Source organism: Symphodus melops, assembly GCF_947650265.1.
Source record: "Symphodus melops genome assembly, chromosome: 17".
NCBI classification, from domain to species: domain Eukaryota; kingdom Metazoa; phylum Chordata; class Actinopteri; order Labriformes; family Labridae; genus Symphodus; species Symphodus melops.
This window is the reverse complement of record NC_136707.1, coordinates 5,292,312-5,312,813: the sequence shown is the minus strand read 5'-3', so window position 1 is coordinate 5,312,813 and position 20,502 is coordinate 5,292,312. Positions and strand designations below refer to the sequence as shown.

At 39.8% G+C, this 20,502-nt stretch overlaps 1 protein-coding gene across 2 annotated transcripts in view; it reads right to left on the bottom strand.

Annotated features, from left to right (window-relative positions):
* Positions 1 to 346: 346 nt before the first annotated feature.
* pvalb6 (parvalbumin 6) overlaps positions 347 to 20,502 on the bottom strand; it is a 34,337-nt gene continuing 14,181 nt past the window's right edge. Inside the window, exons 1-5 of one of the 2 annotated variants that reach the window (XM_079366187.1) lie at positions 7,501 to 7,587; positions 2,816 to 2,881; positions 1,769 to 1,901; positions 1,556 to 1,665; positions 347 to 648 (exon numbers count right to left, since the gene is read on the bottom strand). In XM_079366187.1, the coding sequence (XP_079222313.1) occupies positions 623 to 648; positions 1,556 to 1,665; positions 1,769 to 1,901; positions 2,816 to 2,876 (330 nt within the window). In that variant the 5' untranslated portion in view covers positions 2,877 to 2,881; positions 7,501 to 7,587 and the 3' untranslated portion in view covers positions 347 to 622. Of the gene's footprint in view, positions 649 to 1,555; positions 1,666 to 1,768; positions 1,902 to 2,815; positions 2,882 to 7,500; positions 7,588 to 20,502 lie in introns of those variants that run through there. The other variant, XM_079366188.1, reaches the window with a different exon arrangement.

Here is a 20,502-nt window from a genome sequence, read left to right as displayed (position 1 = left end):
TTTTTTTTTGGTTTTACTTTCATTTTATTTTTTCACAGCTTGACCTCTTTCTTCTTTTGGTATGTTTTACAACATCTCGTTACCAGAGGAGAAAGGGATGGAAGATAGTTCAATGGATACATGAGAAGGATGACGGGGGGGGGGGGGCAAATGCAAGAAGGGAACAGTGCCAGAGGTGAGATTGAAGCAGAAAAAAAAGGAGAAGGAAAGTGAGAAGAAGTGTTGGCTTAAATAAAGAGAGCAATAGTCGAAACACGGGGGAAAAATTGGGTCTTTCTCTTATAATCTGTTTCCTTAAAATATCTACTTCATGTCTTAAAATGTGAGGTTTATTTCTGCAGGCATGTTTATCTATACATGAAAGGAAAAATCACAGCTTGTATAAAAAGGGAAAAATAAATAGTATGAATATAGCTTCGGGGGTATTGTATTGCACCGCACTCAGTGAAAACAGCAGTGTGAGAGAAGGTGAGGAAGAAGAGTGCATGTGGCAGTCAGGGTGTCGGGGTGTTGACTGGTGAGGTGTGGGTGCTCGGGTGGAGAGGGGAACTAGCAGGTGTCGGGATGTAGCGGCGGTTAGGGGGTGAACTTGGTGTGCTAGTCAGTCACACCAGGTAGCTTTTCATTCTTTCACCAGGGTGGCAAATTCTGTGAGAAAAGGAACAGAAAGAAACATGTCTTTAGTTGGATTCAATGGTAAAAAAATATGTCACGACATAAGTATGAATAGGAAGCCTAAATGTTGCGCTTTGTAAAATGCTTCATATTAATTCATTGTGTGCAGAATTTGTAGTAAGGGACTGTATGACAATTCTAATGTTGGGTAAGAGAGAAAGTGCAGTCAAATCGACAAACACCATAACCCATAAACTGAATTTAGCATTCAACCACTTCTTAGCTTTCAATACAGTTGGTCCATAATATGAGACTGAAACCCTGTTTAATGGTTCTGTTAAGCAGGTTTTAAGTTTTTTTTATTATCAAAGCTCATCGTGTTCATGAGCTAATGCACTAACACTGCTGTAACTAACGTAATGTTAGCTAGTAAATGGTTTTCTTTTGTATTGAGGATAACTATCAAACATCCTTTTTAACAAATAAGTAGTTTATGCTAAAAGAGGTTATGTCACTCTGTCATTAATATTTATGGTCTATGGTTTCAACTAGAATAACGGCCTTCGACGTTCAATAATATTAAAATCTGTCGTCAGTTGATCACATTTGAATGAGTAAAACGAGAAGGATTTTATTATCTCCTAGCTTTTGATAGCTTAACACAACGGCAGACATTTAAACCGTATTTAAACCACCCACTTGGAGCATGATGACATCAAAGGAAAACAGCCGCCATGTGTATGTAAAATTATGACCAAGAGCAAAGGACTACATTTATTTATGTATTGACATGATAATTTCTTACTTCTTTTGTCCAATGTCCAACTACACAAAATGTGCGAAACACTAAAACCTGCTGTTCTTCTGTGTGACTTTCATCCGCATTTCTCCTTTTTTGTGTGAAAATGCAACACCCAAACTGATAGAATTTGACGTTTACCATCGACTCCAATCTTGCCGTCTCCATCCTTGTCGGCTGCTCTTAGAAATTCTTTGGTTTCTTTGTCTGTCAGGTCCCTGCCATCTTTGGCAAAACCCTTCAAGACGTATCTATTTGAGGGCAGAAAAGCAAAAGGGACGCCCGTCAAAGAACACTAATGTTTTCTGTGAAACAAGATCTATGCGTTCATGTGCGTGTGTATCTTTTGCTCACTTGAGTTCCTCCTCCTCTATGAAGCCACTGTTGTCAGCGTCCAGCACCGTGAAGACCTTTTTAACATCGTCAGAAGACTTGGCCTTCAGACCGACCATCTCGAAAAACTTCTTATGGTCGAAGGTTTCAGGAGCTGGAAACAAAAACACGTACCAACACACACACAATGAGTAAACAAACCCAACAATGCAATACGTAAGAAGTTTACAGTCACTTCTGAACTCCTCACACCCATTCCCATAAGCCATTTGTGGAAGGAAGTTATAAAACTTCCAAAAGTTACTTCCAATGACTCGTCCTATGTGGAGCCAATGATGACGCCCAAAGGCAAAGATCTATCTGTAATGAGGCAGCCTTCTAACTCTGTGGCAGTTGAATATTGAGAACATGTGTTTGCCAGAGGCCCCATCAGTTCTGGGTCACGGAGCTCTTATTATCTCTTCTGTCTGTCTTTGCAAAAAAAAAAAAAAAAAAAACTGCAAATACATTAGGTTAAGCCATGCATGTATGGAAAAAGAATTAATGACTGTCTCAGTCAACGTCTTCAAAAAACACTGAAAAAAAGTGTTGATGTTTGAGGTAATAACCTGGAGCCTTCTCTAGCAGTTATTTATAGTTAATTAATTTTAACCTCTTAATTTTAAGGTTCCTAGTCAAACAACAAAAGTGCACCAATCCTGCAGGGGGCGCCACATAGGTTGTTCTTTGGCCCTGAGATACCAGTAGCCAAACCCTAAAAAAATGCTCATTTAATGTCCCCAGATTAGCTCTGTCAGGGCTTATTTTATCTGTATAAAACAAGTTAAAGCAGAATGAAGTTCCACTTAGTGCCCCCTGCAGGCCTGGAGCACTTTTGTAATGAAGCAGCGAGATATTGTTTTCTTTGCTTTTTTGTTCTCTGTGTTTTCATTTTTAACTTTGCATGTATGTTTGACTGTCTGTTTTTGAAGTGGATGTGCCGTGTGTATGTGTTGTGGTTGTTCCAGCTTCCAGAAGCTTCTCTAAACCCCTCCCCCACTTTTTCTTGATCTAAGGTAAGTTCTGTACCTGCGAATGCCCCCAGAGCTTTCTTGATGTCATCAGCGTTGAGGATGCTGCTCATTGCCATCGTGGCTGTTGGAGAACAGAAAACAAAAAGAAAGGGGAGAGGGAGAAAGAGATGGTAGTGAAGGGCAGAGTGAAGGCAAGGTTAGCAACAAGGTCGCTAGAGAGCAAAGAAAGAACACAGAGACATTCTCGTATTACACTGGTGACACTCTGGAAATGGAGCAGGAAACCGGGACATGTGAGCAGGTGATGACTGACAGAATGTATTAGTGACAGACAGGGAGCAGTGCGAAAGAAAGGAAGGGGAACGAGATGTGACAGAGATGGAGAAAGATAAGGTAGCAGGAGGGTGTTAAGTGGTAGGAGGGAAGGGAAGTTTAGTTGTGGTGTTGGGACGTAGAACGAGACTCAACCAACTTCAAATAAATTAAAAATATTGCACAACAAAGCGGAAGGGAAGTAAAGAGGGACACGACAGCCAGCATAGTGTTTATACCAGTGTTTTCCATTTTATCTGAGTTATATCCTTGAGCTGTTATGGATGAAAGAAGGCGCAGGACAGGTCATATGAGTCTAAGCTGTGTCTGAAGAATTTAGTTTGTCAGCCGAGGCCAGATCAGAGCATCATCTTCTTCCTCACACTATGAAAGCTGAGCTCAGCACTTCACAGCGCTTTGGCTTTTTGTGTTCCTGAAACTGATAGCTGCTTCAAAAGTCAACCCCACTTTGACCTTGACAGCTTCCCTTTAAAAAATTTTTTTTTGCAAACACACGTCAGTATTTCCATGAATTTGCAGGGCTCTTGTGGATTGCTGCGACCTAAAAGGCATACGTTCTTGGCAGCAGATCATGTAAAAAAAATAAAATAAAATGCGATGCAATACAAGCTTACATTTTTAGAATAAAGTTCTCTAATGTCTTTGCAGCTACCAAAAATGCATGTCCTTAGGAGCCAAGACATGATATCGTTGAAGACATGGAAAGGTAATTGGATGTATTCACAAAATAAATATGAAGCATAAAGCTTTAAGAACAAAGTCTGGACACAGCCAGGGTGAAAAAATGGCTGTTTGCATTCACACATGCATATCACCCTGAAATTTCTGGAATTATTTTTGGACATTTGTACCTGTGTGAAAGCAACTTCAGTAGTCTTCTAAATAATGTTGATGCAATGCAGGAAAAAGAAAAATGTCTCGTAGAAGGTACAAACACTTAAATGTGTCCGTGTAGCAAACAGTCAGAGTGTACATTTAGCCCTGTTACAAACCACAACAACAATCTGTTGTGTTAAGCCTCAAGCAGTTGAATATTGCTAATTTAACAGTCCACCGTAACGTAGCTTTGAGACAGCATTAAAGGCCAATAAAAACTCACACATAAAAAAGTAATTATCTTGGTTCCATTTGAAATCAAAGTGAGATATTAAACACAGTGTAGGGAAATCATCTCTTAATGACTTGAGAGGGCTCTGTGCATAAACATGAACATCATTTCAGTGACTACAAACCCAATTAATAGAAATGAAGACATATCTCAGAAGACGTGAACACAATAATATCATTTATTTATCCTTGTCTATTTTTATTTTATTTTATTTGAATTACTTCCAGCAGCATCATCACACACTGTCTGTGATGTATGAGCTTTGTTTCTGGTATGGTGTTATCTACTTTAGGAACATAATGCTGCACACACACACACACACACACAGAGAGAGAGAGAGATCAATACTGAACACAGCTGAAGGTGTGTGGCCACACAGCCAATCTTTTATCATTATAAACACACAACCTCCCTCTCTGACCTTTATCTCAAAGGGGTCTGTGGGGAGAAGAAACAATTTAGGGTGAAATGAGGAGGATAAGATTGATTTACTGAGATATCTCTGTCCGTGTGCTGCCAGTAGTACTGTATTAAGAACACCACATTGATTTATTTAAAGGTGTAAAGACTAAGTGTTGTGTTTATTTTCTTCCCCTCCCTGCAGAACGATGATCTCAGTGGATTATTATCACTGTAAGAAAATGAAACCTGCACTTTTATAGTTGTGCAATTTATCATTGTTGATCTGTGCGTCCCCGTGAGTATGCTCCCTGTTGGGTTGTTTGCCTAAGTCACACAACAAGCACTGCAACAGCCAATCCTAAGGTACACAAACATTCACTCACTGAACTTTGTGTATATGTCACATGTTCAACATTGTCAAAATTCATGTTTTTTTGTGAAATGCAGCAAAGTAATGTTTAGGTTGTTAAATGTTGTTGTTTTTGATAATTTAATACAACGAAAAACAATCATTTGGTTGCCTCCTTCTACTTAAAATTGACAGGCTTATTTTAAACTGAGGACGACGTAATCCACACATTCAGAAGAGGAATTATTGGTATAGAAAAAGAGATGTACGGTTTCTGCAGGAGAACGGCTGCATCTCTGCCCCATGAGATCACCCAGCTCTTTGAAGTAATGTATGTGAGACCAGGGTATCCTTAGTGGGAAGTCCCCATCACCCTAATGTTCTCTTTATGTGTGGGGAAACCTAACCTAATGAATGCTGCAGGGCTGCCACTTCTCCAGTGTCCTGTAACAGCTGCACGAACGTGTGAATGTGTGTTCTTTTCTATGAGTTACAGAGACTGTGCCAAGCAGGCGAGGGTAAGAAGGTGGCGGGCTTAAAGAAGTATGTACTTTGATTTCAAGAAACACGAGCCTTCCCAGTTCCAACGCAATGTGTCTGTTTATAGAGGCGTCTGTGTTGTGATGTCGTAGCTATAGAGTGTGTGTGTGTGTGTGTGTGTGTGTGTGTGGGGGGGGGGGGGGGGGGGGGGGGGTGCTGCTGCAGAAAAATAGTCCTTTTGGGTGCCAGATCATGCAGTGTGTGTGTGAACTGGAGGTGAACTCTTATCCTCTGCAGAAACAGCATTTGAGGGTGTTGTGTATTGACTCTCCCCTTCATCCTGTTGGGTTACTGTATTATTTATTTCTATTTAACAATGTGCATTGTTTTTGTAAGACTCATACATACTTCAAGCTGTGAGGCTGTGTGTCTTTAACTGTTCTAAACTTTTTTAGGAGCTCTACCATGCATGTATGTGTCTTGATAACGATTATTCACATTTCTGTCCAGTTTCTTTAAAGAGTCAGTAATAGCCTCTGTATAAGCTCTTAATCTAAACTGCTGATCGGTAGAGTTGATCTTCAATTACTCTTGATGGGTAGAATGTAGCAATTTAGTGTGTTTTATAGTCTGTATTGATTTTACTGAGCTGCTTATAGAGAAGGTACAATTGAGTTTAATCAAAAAACATGCTAGCAGCCATGTTACACACACACACACACACACACACACACACACACACACACACACACACACACACACAAACACGCACACAAACACGCACACACACAGTAGTGGGGGAATGGATTTGATAAGAGTAGTGTAGAGGCCTAGGGATCAGCTCACTGTTATCACCAATGTCCACTGTCTAATCCTTTCAGGTACAGCACAGGCTTAACCACACAGTAATAGCTTGGCAACAACAAGACTTCTGAGTGTGTGTGTTTCATAACGGAACAGTTTTATAGGGAAAACTGCTTTCAGCTTTATTCTCCTTCCAGCATGCTGCTTTGTTCTAAATGACAAAAAACATGCATGGTCATTTAAATTTCATTTTTTTTTATTTGTTAAGATCCCCATTAGCTTCAGGTAGCTACTCTTCCTGAGGTTTCAATTTCTTCATTGACAATATTTTATTAAATGACATAAAGCACATCCATTACATTCATAGACAGTACAACACAACAACTGACACATTGGTTCAAGATTAGCATGTAGGCATGCTAACATGTCCTCATTGTTACAAGATACAAAAACTGCATCTAAATCAATGTCTAAAAAACAAAGACTGGTAATGCAATAAGATCATCAAGTGTAATGAAGGAACTCTTTAGACACGTGAGATGTCTTGAGCACGTAGACAAAAAAATATTACGAAACCAACTAAAAATGTCCTTTGAAAGGAACCGCATGAAGAGTGGTGGAAAGTAGCCCTTTTTTCATTTTGCCGCACTAACAAAATATCACGTCCTTTTCATGAATTAACTGAGACAGCCTCTCCCTCAATGATGCTCTGTCTATGAATATTCATTGCTATTATGCATTTACTTTACAAGCACGTGCAACATAAAAAAAAAAAAAAAAGAACTGTGATCAGCTATTGAATCAGAGGAAATTAATTCTCAAGAGGAACTTCACGCCTTTCACTGTATCAGCATTTTGACAAAGTTACGCTTCCCTGGAGCTCGTAGGGAGACTGTATTTTATCTCAGAGGTGTAATTAAAATATGACCTTGAACGATACCACAACTAAGCACTGCAATCAAATTACACCTGTGCCCTGTTTTTTGGCAGCAAACCATTGCTGTCAGAAGGTAATTGTCTTGTTGATATACAGTCTGCGTATCTTAATCCAATCAGAGGAGCCACTAAAATACGGTAAATTGCACTTCTTCAAGCGTTCCGTTATTTATAACTCCCTTCTATTGGTTTTATCAATCACGCATTGGATTACAAAGAAACATCAAGGAGTGGAGAAGAACGCATCGTCAGGTGTTTTCTGTAGCAAGCAATAACTGGGGGAAAAAGGCTTTTCAAATACATTTCATCGTGTTATATAATATCTTACCTGATTATTTGCTGATGGATGTTACAGTCTAAGAAGGGTCAGGTGAGTTCAAGAAGGAAGCCCAGTAAAAGAGCAGAACCTCTGCTCTTTGTGTTTTATACATGCTCCCCTCGACTATTTTTGGATCCAAAAAAAAGAGTGTCCAGTTCAGGATGGGGTCAGTGATGTTTCGCTGCTAAACTCATCTGTATCATTTTCCAGTCTGTGCTCATTTATTCATCTATTAATAATCATCTGTTCCCACCTCTCCAACCAGCTGGACTTCTTTTCTTATACTCGTCTTTTCTTTGCCCCCCCCCCCCCCCCCCCTTCCCTCTTTCAATCCCTCCTCTCTTTTTGTATCGTATTGATTTCACCTCTCTATTTCTCACACTTCAAACCCCAACTGGCCTCCTCAGTCCTTTAATGCCCATCTGATCCAAACTCTCTTCTTCACCTTCATATTGCCTCACACTGTCTCTCTTTTCCTTAACTCTTCATTTCATGTCAAGTCTTGTTTACTATCGTATAAACAAGTTGTACCTCGTAAAACAAGTCTTTCTCTAATCCCCTGAGGCAGTGGTTCCCAACCTTTTTCCCCACCCCGACTTGGACCCACAATAAGAAAGGGGCAGATTGCTCTAAATAATGAACACAATTTATTGATTTCATTACAACCTGAATAACAAACGTGGCTGATGAAGGGGCCTACTGTTTTTGAGGGGGGGGAAATGTATTTGTAACACAGTTTACCCTTCAGACCATTGGATAAACCGTTGTTATCATATTGATTTAGTACAACATTACGGTTACATTGAGGTGCCCTTTGGCAATAACTAGCTTACTATGACAGACATGCTTGCCCTTATGTTTTAAGGCGTAACACACTGATGTATTTTTCCAGTTTTTTTTTTTTTTGGTTTGTTTTTTGTTTGAGTATCACACTTTGATGACTAATAAGGGCGACTGAGATGATTGGACTGTTACTGTTCAGTTTTGTTTACTGACTTGTGTAATGAAGTCCACACTCTGGAAGCTTATGTTCGAGTTACACCAGGAAATAGACTTAAACAAAAGCTGGCCGTTGCCTCATGATATCAGAGTAATAGTTCGACTACGTTGTGCAGAGATCAAGAAAAAGAATCAGCAAGTTGCCCGATTACTCTTCATCGCTAACCCCAACAATAAAGTACTGTACATCAGACAGTGCAGCACTTCCTGAACAGGAGTCATCCCTCTGGGGAACGTGATTATATATCACAGCAAACATCAGCTGTTTCCAATACTGAAGGAGGTCTCGCATTGACCTTTAGGAAGAGTCGGATGGTAGAGGTCGATGAGTGTAAGTCAAAGTAAATGTGTGTGCTATTGACTTAAAAGACAGCAATAGCGTTCTGTGCTGTGGGACTGACAACAAAAGCTGGTATGATCTCGCTTACTGTCAAGGGACTGTGTTTACAAGACAGCTTTGAAACTGATGATCAATGCTTTATCGATGTTGAGTTTCTATCCAGCCACAACCATTTTGAAAGTGGCAGAGATTTATTAGGTTTCACTATACTGTAAAATACACATCATTTATGTTATGGTGAAATAAAAAACAAAAAGTCAGGTTAAGATGGTTACATTACATTACAACTTCTGCCATCATGAAAGCTCACACCTTGGTCCATCATGCTATCAACAATTAAGGGGCGAATCGTGGAAATATAGCATTCAAGGTACAAGCGGGGGATCAAAACCCCCGACCTTCTGTTAGAGAGACAACCATATCTACCACGGATCCACAGCCGCCCTGAACGATGCTCTGACTGATAGCCTTTAAGAAACCAAACTGCTTCTTCTCCAACAAAGGAGTTGCAGACCAGAAATGCTATTTTTACTTTTCTTGGGATGATATTGATCGTTTCATTGCAGTGACCCGTTTATCCACCCAGCATTATAAAATCTTACTTTTCGTCATCCGCTGTGGCCTCGGTTCTGTATTTCTTTCAAGAAAACTGTTTCCTCATCTTATCCAGACCAATTCACAAACCCGACACTCCAAAAGTCTAAATCTTTGGAACCTGTCCTACCGTTTTTCTCTTTCACCTTCCACTCCACCATCTTTATCTTATTTTGGTGTAACCTGGTGACAACTCATTTTCTCCCCTCTACAACCCACTTGCTGGTGCAATCCTCTACATTTATCAGCTTCCACCAACCCACCTTACAGATAGGCTTAGAGGTTTATGCCGTGATCCTGTGGTGTGCCATGTGCTTCTAACAGTTTTCCTTAGGCCGACAAAAGGCTCAGCAGAGGGACAGTGGAAAAGAGGGAAAGAGAGTAGAATGTGATCGAGTAGTGACAAGCTAAGCTGGGAGGGAGATAGAGGAGGATGATGAAAGAAGCTAAATTAAAAAGAGGAATGGCAGGAGAGGAATTCTGACAGAGCAGAAGAGAAAAGTTGAAAGGAAAGAGTGATGCTAGTGAGGCGATAGAGGGCTCGAGGTCAATGAATCCCAGGAGGGTTTGTGGAATTTCGATAGATGGACAGAGCGAAGGGTAGTGCTGAGAAAGCAAGGTAATGGAAATTAAGAAAAGGAAAAACTCAAACCGAGGGTAAAGTTTAACCAACCCAAGGCCAACGTTGAGCCATATCCATAACAAGAAAACCATCCGGGGTCGTGACAGAGCTTGCATGATTAAAATGTGCATTTATGAGGTCCTGTCTGAAGCGAAATCTTTGAATTATCCTTGTCAACCTTGAAGACGTTTGACTTTCCACATAGCTTCTGACACATTGTCAAATTTCTTTAAGGACTGACATCTTCGTTTTAAAAGCTGAAACAACACTTCACCAAATAAACCTACAAAACAGAGTCATCTGTTAACACAAGGTCAAGGTATGAATATCAACAGTTATTTGATGATATTACAAGAAACTCTTTTGTATGCAGGTGTTGTTCTGGAAAATATCACGCCTCATTGTTTTCACATTAGGGCTGGGTAGTGTAGTAATGTCGTTTTTAAGACAAACAGATCTATTTTAGAGCAGCACAATATTGATTTTGTCAATGTAGTTCTTGTTGGGCTCATATAACGTTCCATTTCTTTCATAGCGCTACCAGTTTGTCTTTGTCTGACACTGTCTGATTTGTACTTTTTATTTTTTTATTTTGTTTTATCTGTGACTATAAGTAAAATGAAAATAAATTTAACAAAAACAAACTGAGCCAGAGGATAGGAGAAAAGATGGATCTATAAATGAATAAAAACATGGATAAAGTTTGTGTGTGTGTGTGTGTGTGTGTGGGGGGGGGTGGGGGGGGGGGGGGTGGGGGGGTTCTTGACAGCAAAACAAATGAGAAGAAGACAGGAGGGAAGAGTCATGATTTACCTGTTAATTGGAAGTCCAGTGCAATCTCATCAGCAGTCTGTTTTTGTGTCCATGTGCTGTGTGTGTGTGTGTGTGTTTTGTTTTTTTTGCCTTGTGCCTGTGAAGCACACAAATGTAATAATTGTTCTGTGTAAACATGAAGGCATCTACAAAAATCTCTCCTCTTTTGACTACATAGTCAAGTCTTTTCGATGCAAGCGGGACACACCTCGCTGCAGGGGCTGCAGATATTGACAACTCACCCTCCATCAAAATTACACAGATACCGAGAGACTGAAAGAGTAATTGACCTGTCTATATACACAAAAAGGAAGCCTTGGCAATGTAGAGGAGAGGATGATGGAGAGCAAAAGGACCAGGCCAATGGCTGCGGAGAAAAAATTCATTTGTTGGATGTGATTTAGGGAGGAAGATGTATTACTCTTAAGACTGAAGATTGTCAGGGGGGTTTTTTTCTGCGTCTCCGTCCGTGGCCCAAGCAAGTCTGCTAAATTAGATTTCTCAGGGCAGTGTTGGGACTATCAAAAGCATTCAGTGTCAAGGTTATTGTCATCAACGTCTTAATCACCTTCGCCAATATCTCTCCACTCCTGTCATCAGTCAGCATCAATAAGGTTGTCATACTGCTCGCTCAGTAGACCTCTGCTGATTCTGAAAACACACTTGAGCACAAATATAATGAGATATATTCTAAAGCTGCTAATGCCACTACAGTAGCTTCACGTTCAAAGGAATTGTCTCTCAATCCATTATGTGTCTCCTTCTTTACAGCCATATGAATAAGACGGAGGGAGGTGGTTACATCGATGTGCACAATACAGCAGACTGAGCTGCACATTATAGCAATGAAACAACTTTTTGTCTTCATTTAAAAAATTCTTATTGTTGCCTATAACAAGCTCAAACTGACAAGTAGGATTCCTCTTCAAAGTTAATCTTAAAACCTCAGCATAAATATAGATTTAGTAAGATTAGTCCAATATAAGCATAATGGAAATATCAGCTTTTGAGACACAGAGCCCAAAATGAGTTCCCAAATTACTGAAAGTTTGCTTTGGTTTAAATTGGCTGCCAGAAAAGTGTGAACTCTGACAATAGCTGTCAAGGAGTAGTAGAAGATATATGAGTTCAAGCACTGTAATGTGAGAACAAGTTAATGTTCAGAGACAGCGAATCAGAGGGGAGGGAAAGAAAACTTTAAACTGAGAGAAGTTAGAATAGAGGGGTTAATAGGCGTAATGAAATACAGGATCAGAGTGGAGTTTTGGAGACCAAACGTCAAAGACATGTTTTGGGAAGACTTATTTAAAGAGGTTAAAAATGAGTGTGATATGTAACCTCTCATGTCTGAGTTACGACAGATACAGCTATATGATATTGTTACACACACGAGGCAGCCGACGGGGCTTTAGTGTTTCAAACACACCAACAACTGTCCAGTGAATTAATTCACATCAATTAAAGAATAACGACAGATGGGGGGGAACAAATTAATGAGGCAGTTACTTAACCTACATGCACAGTATATGTATTGACACACACACACACAAACACACACCCACACCCACCCTGTGGCATATATGCTATATGTTACTTCTACACTAATTTCCATATACTATACATGTAAATTGGGAGTATGTAAACAGGCACGTGTGCAGTGAATGTAAACACATGCTTCACATGCTGCAAGCCTTTGACCTTGAATTAATTGTGTGCAGAGAAATGTGTTTGCTATAGCATGTGGTGTGTGTGTGTGAGCTCTTGAGGATATCGAATTCTGACCAATCACAAGTGTCAAGCCATAAAAAAGAGAGAATCTCTGAAGATGATTCGACTCTTAAATCCTCTCAGGCTTAAATTACACAAGCAGCATATGGACACATCTGCACGCTATTAAAATAACCAACAACGACTGTCTATCACAGACGGCTTGATCCGGCCGTCTGGCATTCATGTGTTTCTTTTGTTAATCCAAGGGCAACTTGGTATTCTCACACAACTAAATGCTGCACTTTATGAAAAAAACATGAGAATAAAAAAGCTGGTATTCATGGACGAATCAGCGCCTCTTCTGCCCTCTCATCCTGCAGATGTCTAACTCTATTTTGTCTTTATGGACAGTAAAAGTTTAAGAGTCATCCTAAGTGGATGGTCCATTAACACACATTATTCCAAGTGGCTAGTAGTGTGCGGTGCACTGCAAGCCAGCCGCATTGCAGTTAAAATCTAATTTCAGTCAAGGACTAATGCGGATGAAGGAGTCTCTGGACATGACTCTGCAAGGAAGGAGGAACCTACATCACTTTAGCCATCAATCAATTAACGATTAAATCGGTGCTATTAGTAAAGCTCACATTAAATAAGAATAATTCATGATTGCAACTGTGTCTTAAAGGTAAGTATGCACAGGCAAGAGTAGAAAGTAGACAGGAAGGAGCCCACCAACCAGACAGATATTTTACAGCCTTACAGCAGCTACACAATAAGGAAAAAATATTTCCTTTTTTGTTAGAACATGGTATTAATTGTAACATGTTGTTGAGAATTTTATAACGAAAATCTATTGTAATAGTTTAACAGCCAGTTAGCCTTCACGGAGTTAGCCACAACAAACTGCTCCTGCAGCTTTAATAAGAAAAAAACACATCTCTTTTATTTAACTTAACAAGGCTACGTGCTTAGATACGACCAAATCGAAGCTAGCTAACTCTGTATTTTTATTTTTCTATTTCATTTCCCGGCTACCATGTTTATCCAGTTAGCCCTCTGTTTGTTAAAACCACAACTATAGTTATCAAGCTGTTACATCTGCTACCTAATCCGAGCTAGCCAACAAGTCAGGTATGAAGATTTTAAAAAAACTATAAAAAAAAACAGTCATTCTTTCTTCGGGGAAATTCACAACCCTTTGGTTTCTCTAGCTTGCTAACACTGCCATGTTCAACAAGTTAGCCCCCTGTTAGCATAAGCCACATCAGTTACAAATAACCCACAAGTTGCAAAAAAGAACTATATTAGAGTACCAAAAAAGAAGGGCATAAACTACTAAACTAAACTACTAAAAATAAATTACTTAAAAGCCTAGAGGTTGTTTTTAGCCTGTAGGCCTATAGGTCATTTTGCCAAGAGGACTAAAGATACAGTATATAGCTGCTTTTTTGTATTAGGCCACTAAATTTGCTTCAGTGAGACAAACCTGAGTGTTCAGTATGTTTCACATATGTCACGGAGAGAGGAAGTGTGGTTCGATATAGAGAGACCCACTATAATTAAGTCAAGATAATGCACTGATGTCACATGTGCATTGATCCAATGCCTGCTAACGTCCCACGGCGACATGACTTGTTAGACTTATTAAGTGCACACCTGCAACCATAGCATGAGCTGATTAGATAAGAGAGCATCCATTCAACATGCACACTGAGCTACTGCTGCTGTCATTGAACGCACCAGACAGTAAAAATGGTTTAATGAAGTCTGGAAGCTTCTTCTATTTTTTTTTTTTTTTTTTTTTTGCAGGAGTCCTCTTGTCGGATTAAAATGAGAAAATGTCAACCTGTGTTTCATTTTATGTCTTACAAAAAAAGAGAAATTAGTTTAATTTAAATTTTTTGATTGAAAAGCATTTGCCCTAAAGTAGCCTTACAGTGTTTTTTATTTTATTTGAGTAGATAATAGCAGAGTGCAGTTATAATCACAGTTATGGAAAGGCTGCACCAAGGTTTCATAGATTCCATTCAAAGACAAATCTGTAGAATTATATAAACCGTTAAAATACGATTACACTTCATAGGCCATGATTATCTCCTGTATTTAGCCGTTGGCCTTGTGCATTTGTGACCAAATTCCAGCTGTGCTGATATTTAGTAGAACTGCCTCTTCTATGATAATGCTTACATGACCACAAGTGTAGGTAGTAGTGCTGAGTGGTATTGCTGGGAATCTTTGGGTGTCTCATGTTTGGATTCAGTTTCGATTCTTGGGGGTCACGATTCGATTCAGAGTCTATTTCTGATTGAAAACCATTCTGGATTCATGAGTCAAAGTCTGTTTTTGAATGAGTACATAATTCAGGATGTACTCCAGTCATCTGTGAGACTGGCTGAATTTCTGGCTGCTCAATTTGGCATTCTACTGATTTGAAGAGCTAGCCTTAGCATTTACATTCAGATTATTTGGTATAGGTAGCCAAAATTTGTTGGGTTTCATTTCACTGGCATTTTTTTTAATCATTATTCAGAGAACAATTTGGCAAAAGAAAATGGTATAAAACAAGATGTGTTTTGATTGCACAAGTTATGTGATTGTATTTAATGAAAGAGAAGAGGAGTACAGAGGAAGGGGTTAAAACATGAAGAGAAGAGAGAAAAGGGAGGATAGTTGTAAAAGAAAACTGTTTTGTCAGAGCTCCTGTGTGGAAAAGAAAGAGCACTCAGCTGCCCCAGGAGTCAATTTCATCTTCAGTTTCTATTCTCACGCTTTCATGCAAAGCTAGCTTTGGATCAAACAGACTCTGACTCTGCAGCCCTTAGCTTACCCTTTAGCCTGTTCATCCTTCTTCACACACACACACACACAAAACACACACTCTTCACTCCCATCCTCTGACGCTTGTCACAAACAGTTCATGACTCAGTTATCATACCAGTCCTTAAACCACTCGGCTCTTTTTACCTGCCACTCGACACAACACGCAGATATAATGAGCACAAGCCGAGTGAGCATCCAGTGAGTGTTAGTTTTCATGAAATGTGGTTTCAGTTGGCGAAGCAGCACATACAAGTACATTACATAAGCAAAGTGTGGGTGCAAATAAATGTCCATGCATGTCAGTATGTGTCTATAAACATGTGAGTTTATGCATGTGTGTGGGATTCGTTGGTTCTTTCGTTCAACAACCATGTTCTGCCTGTGCGTGTGTTCAATCTTTTTGTATGTAGGCTGAAGATTGAACATAATCAGTGTCAGATTCCTCGACTGTATAGCCTGAAACAATGATGTAGGAGTGTGTGTAACTCAGAAGCCACATTGCAGTCCTTCCCCTGACCATCATCAGTGTATGTGTGTGTGTGTGTGTTTCTTTTTTTATGTAGGAGGAGGTTGACCATTATCAGTAAGGGATTCCTTGATTGTATAACCTCAAACGATAATGTAGGAGTGAGTGTTATTTGAACGCCACATTAAAGTCCTTCCCCTGACAACCTCACTCTGAAGGAGGAATGTGTGCGAGTGAGAAAACACACTGCGTTCACTAACTCACACAGCCGATGAGAGTAAATAGTGATCAATACTTTGACCTTTGTTGATGCCACTGGAAGGGCAGCCGGTACACCCAAGGGAGTCAGCGCTCACTAGTCAGCATCAGAATTTGAACAGTGTCCGTGTTTGTGTAAATGCTGGCTGCTTGGCAAACTCTGCAGTACTCCAAAGGTTTTTCTCTTCTGTAGACGTGCACAACAAAAAGAGCAGAAGGGAACGTAACCCAAAAACACGAGAGGGGGTGGGTGATAAATCCAATTGCTGAAAACCCATCTCATACTACAAGAGAAAACACCAGGCATCGTATGTTAAATAGAATTTCTTTCTTTGGTAAACAAGGACCCCATCTGACGTGTTTGCATGTTCCTCCTGGACCCTAAAGAACTATAAATCAGTTTTTATTGCCATTAAAGAGGAAACAATTAACCGGAGGGGAGCTGAAAACGAGCTGCTTCACTTCAATTCATCAACGGTGAAGGCGGGATGGTCATTATATCCAGTCCAACAGGTAAAATGTAAGAATGCTGAGGGAGTCGTATTTCTTTCTTCATGTAATTCTTTTTCTCTCACGCCATAAATTAAGACTTTTGTGATGTGTTCCCTGCCAATGCTCACGTTATTGTTTTTGCAGCCCTCGTTTGGAGATCATATTTTTCGACGGAGGAACAAACGGTAAGAATGAAGCCACTTTTTGTCTCTTTTTCAAGGTCAGAAATAGAAAAAAGCAGAACAAAAAACTGTTGCATAAAACTCAGAAACACTGACGTGATGTGTTTTTTTGTGTGTTTTTTTTTCAGTTATGACCCCTGATATAAAGTCTCTTAAAGCGGGTTCTTTATCTTTTCCTCGGGCTTGGGGTTAAGGAAAAACAAAAGGACTTATATCACAATACCTACTGTAAGACTTCATATTAAATCTACACCCAAGGATCGTGATGGTGTCAAATGTATCACGAGAGAGCAGCAAACACGAGTGAACTGCAAACAGAGGAGAAGCAGAGGGAGTGTTTAAGTAAGACTGATTCCCTCTGTAGTTTGTCATTCAGGAGTCGTTTCTGTCGTCTCTGCCTGCACTGATAGCGGTTTGCTTGAGTTTCGACAAACACTCATCAGGTCACACACGTTTTCACTTCTTGCTCAAATCACAAAACGCACAGAGACTGACACAAAGCCTGCACACACAAGGATTTTGGTTGTAGTAGCTATTGAACTTGGCCTGGCAATAAAACCTCCTGATGCAGAATCCGAGGTGACGGATGAAGCAGGTGAGGAGGGGACTGAGAGGAGGGGAGACAAGGAGACGGACTGGAGGAGTAATCAGGAGAGGCAAGTGATGCTGGAGAGGAGGGATAAGGGAAGGAGAAGGTAGAGGGTGGAAAGATGTGGTGAAAGAAAATACAGCAGGACTGATTAACCTTTGTGGTGATTCAACTGCTGTGATGACCCCCCCTTTTAAATTATTATTATTTATATTTGACATGTTTAATTCTATCTTATATATTGGTAATTGCTTCTTGTATTCTATTTTATTTAATTAAAGTACATGTTATTTTATAGCCTTATTTCCCATGTTAATTGTTTCTGCATCAATACATGAAGACAAATTCCTTGTATGTGTAAATGTACTTGGTAATAAAAACATGATTCTGATTCTGATGATGAGTTCATTTCAAAGAATCTGTTTTGTTTTTTTATATCTTCTTAAAGCCACTGTGGCAACTTGGCTCTGTGGCAGCACTGATGTTTTGGTCTGTCTCTTTCGTCCAGACTAAAATATCTCACAAACTATTGTTCAAAATAGAGGTGTTTATATGCATGATCAAATACAGGACTGGAGTGGATTTTTCGCAAGAAACTTCACAGACATGTTCAGGGGACCGTTGAGACTTATTTACTCTTTGGTTGAAAAAGAGTTCACAGTAATAAGTGACCTTTAACTGTAACTCTATCACACAGTCATTTGCTCCAGTAAAGGAAAAAGAATCAATCTAAAGACAAACTTTCTACTGAGACTGTTCATGGCCTCCAGATTACAAAGTGATTACACACTGCGTCAGTCTGTCTCTGCCAGCTACACAATTTGAAAGATGCTTTCTAGGCTGAGCGAGTTTGTGAAGAAGGGGGAGGTAGGTGTGTCCTTGGATATAACTTTCATCCATTTAATGCCACAATGATTTTAGAACACCTCCTAAGTAGAGTGCTTATATCATAGTTTAGGACTAGAGCCAGACTGGGCAACTCACAATGAGGCTTTCCTAGGTTTTATTTTTTTGTGTGTACAAATGTTTAGTTTTTTAATATAATTACAGCTTAGCCTCGTCCTCTTCTCGATTCTTAGCTTCTGATTAGCCTCTCTGTTTTCTTTTTTATTTAATTTAATTTCCCTCATTTGTCTCTGTGTATTCTCTTCATCCTCGAGAAGCTGCAGAGACAATGTGTCCCTGCAACCCAAATTAACATCCCCATCTATCTGGCTGCCTCTCCATCTATCCACTCCCTCTCATTTGGCTCTCTTTCCCAGAGCCTCTTTCCATTTTTTTTCTCCATTCTCCCTATCTTCCACACTAGCTTAATCAAATTTCACCCTTTTATTTTTGCATAGCAACACACACCCATGTGGTTCCACCGACCTACTCTCCTGGCACCTTTTTAAACCACCATTCTCTCATCCTCTCATCCCTTAATTCCCCCCCCCCCCCCCCCCCCCCAACACACACAACTTTTCTGTCCCTTCTTTCATTCATGAATCCTTCCCCCCCTCTGACAGGATCATTTGGCCTGAGCAGAGCTCTCATACATCATAGTGTGATGCATCAAGTTATGACCCCAAGTGGACCAAAATGTGGCTCACACACACAGACTGACACACACTCATTCACATTGCCAGCTCTTCGTCTCTTACAATGCCTGATTCCTTTCACAGTGTCTTCATACTGGGGCTCAAATAATTTGTGACAATACATTGGAAGAATGAATTTGATTAAAACACACAAATACAAACCCACAGTCTTTGTGAAGAGACATGACTAATGTGTATTTTATGCCATCTTTTCCCCCCCCCATCTTTCTCCTGCGTAGCCATTGTTGCCTCCTCCCCTCCCCTCCCCTCTTCTCTCTCCTCTTTCCAAACAGATTCATTCATCTATCCGATTAAATAGACAGCAGCATCAATAGTTTTCAAGCCTGTCCTATCATAATTTTGCTTCAAGGCTCAATGAGGTGTAAAAATGGCTATTATAACTTCTCTGGAAAGACAGATGAATCACTGCGTCTGACTGGGAGTTTCTAAATGGAAATCATCTTTTATGATAAAATCAGTGTGACCGCCGAGGAGAATTTCTGAATTCATTACTTTGTGTCCATGTTTATGTGAGTCGGACCTCAGATTTAGATTTAGGTTATTTCTGGTTTTATTGAGACATGAAATTGCTCCACTGTTAATCATTTTAATCACACACAGTAGATACGGGTTTTGTAATCCCAACACATTAATGATTAATCAAATGTGTACTTCATGCTGTTTTCACCTAAACAACTCTTTTTTTAAGTATTGAAGGTGTCCATAAATAATAAATAAAAAATGTTCTTCTGCCAAGATCACAAGTGTAAGAAACAACATTTGACTAAAAAGATGTTACACTTCACCAGGCAACAAACTGTATAAGGGAGTTATTATTGAAACTCATCAGGATACAGAAACAGGTATTATCATGGTAACGAATTACATGAATATATTCCTCTGACAACCTCTCAATGGAAATAACATGAAGTGTAAAGTATCTACTCTAAACAGATTAAATCTTGCACCGGATGTCTTCTTAGCATTCCATGTACATGTGTTCAAAGAAAGTCCTCAGTTGGCCTGCTAAGAATGTTTTTAAACCATTGGTTATCTTTCTTGCTTAGTTGATAGAAAAATAACAGAAATAATCAATAGAAAAAGTTGGAAGAATGTCTGGTTGATGATTGAAACTCATCGTAGGTCTTTCACAGTCTTCTTTGGGTTGGACGAAACTGTAGCGTTTTGATTTTCAAAACCGTGGTCGCCAGGGTCAAACTCTGGCATTATTTGACTAATCATTGCTCATCTACCTCAAACCCAAATGCACAACTCACTTTTTCAACAAGGCTTCTTCTTTGAGTGTCTTTCTCTGGCTGTATTACCCCTGAAGTCTGGTCTGTCTTGTGTCCGTACAGTGCTAAAGAAAATCTTGTGTGTCAGTATGAAAAGCACGAGGTGACACAATGGTGGTTTGATTCGGGGTGCAGGAAGACCCACAAGTGAAGAGTTGCAGGATTTGCATGCAAGCATTCCAGAAAGCTCTGACCGGTCAGCTAGGTTCCAGGCATACTTTGCTGAATCTTGATTTGTGGTTGCACAAATC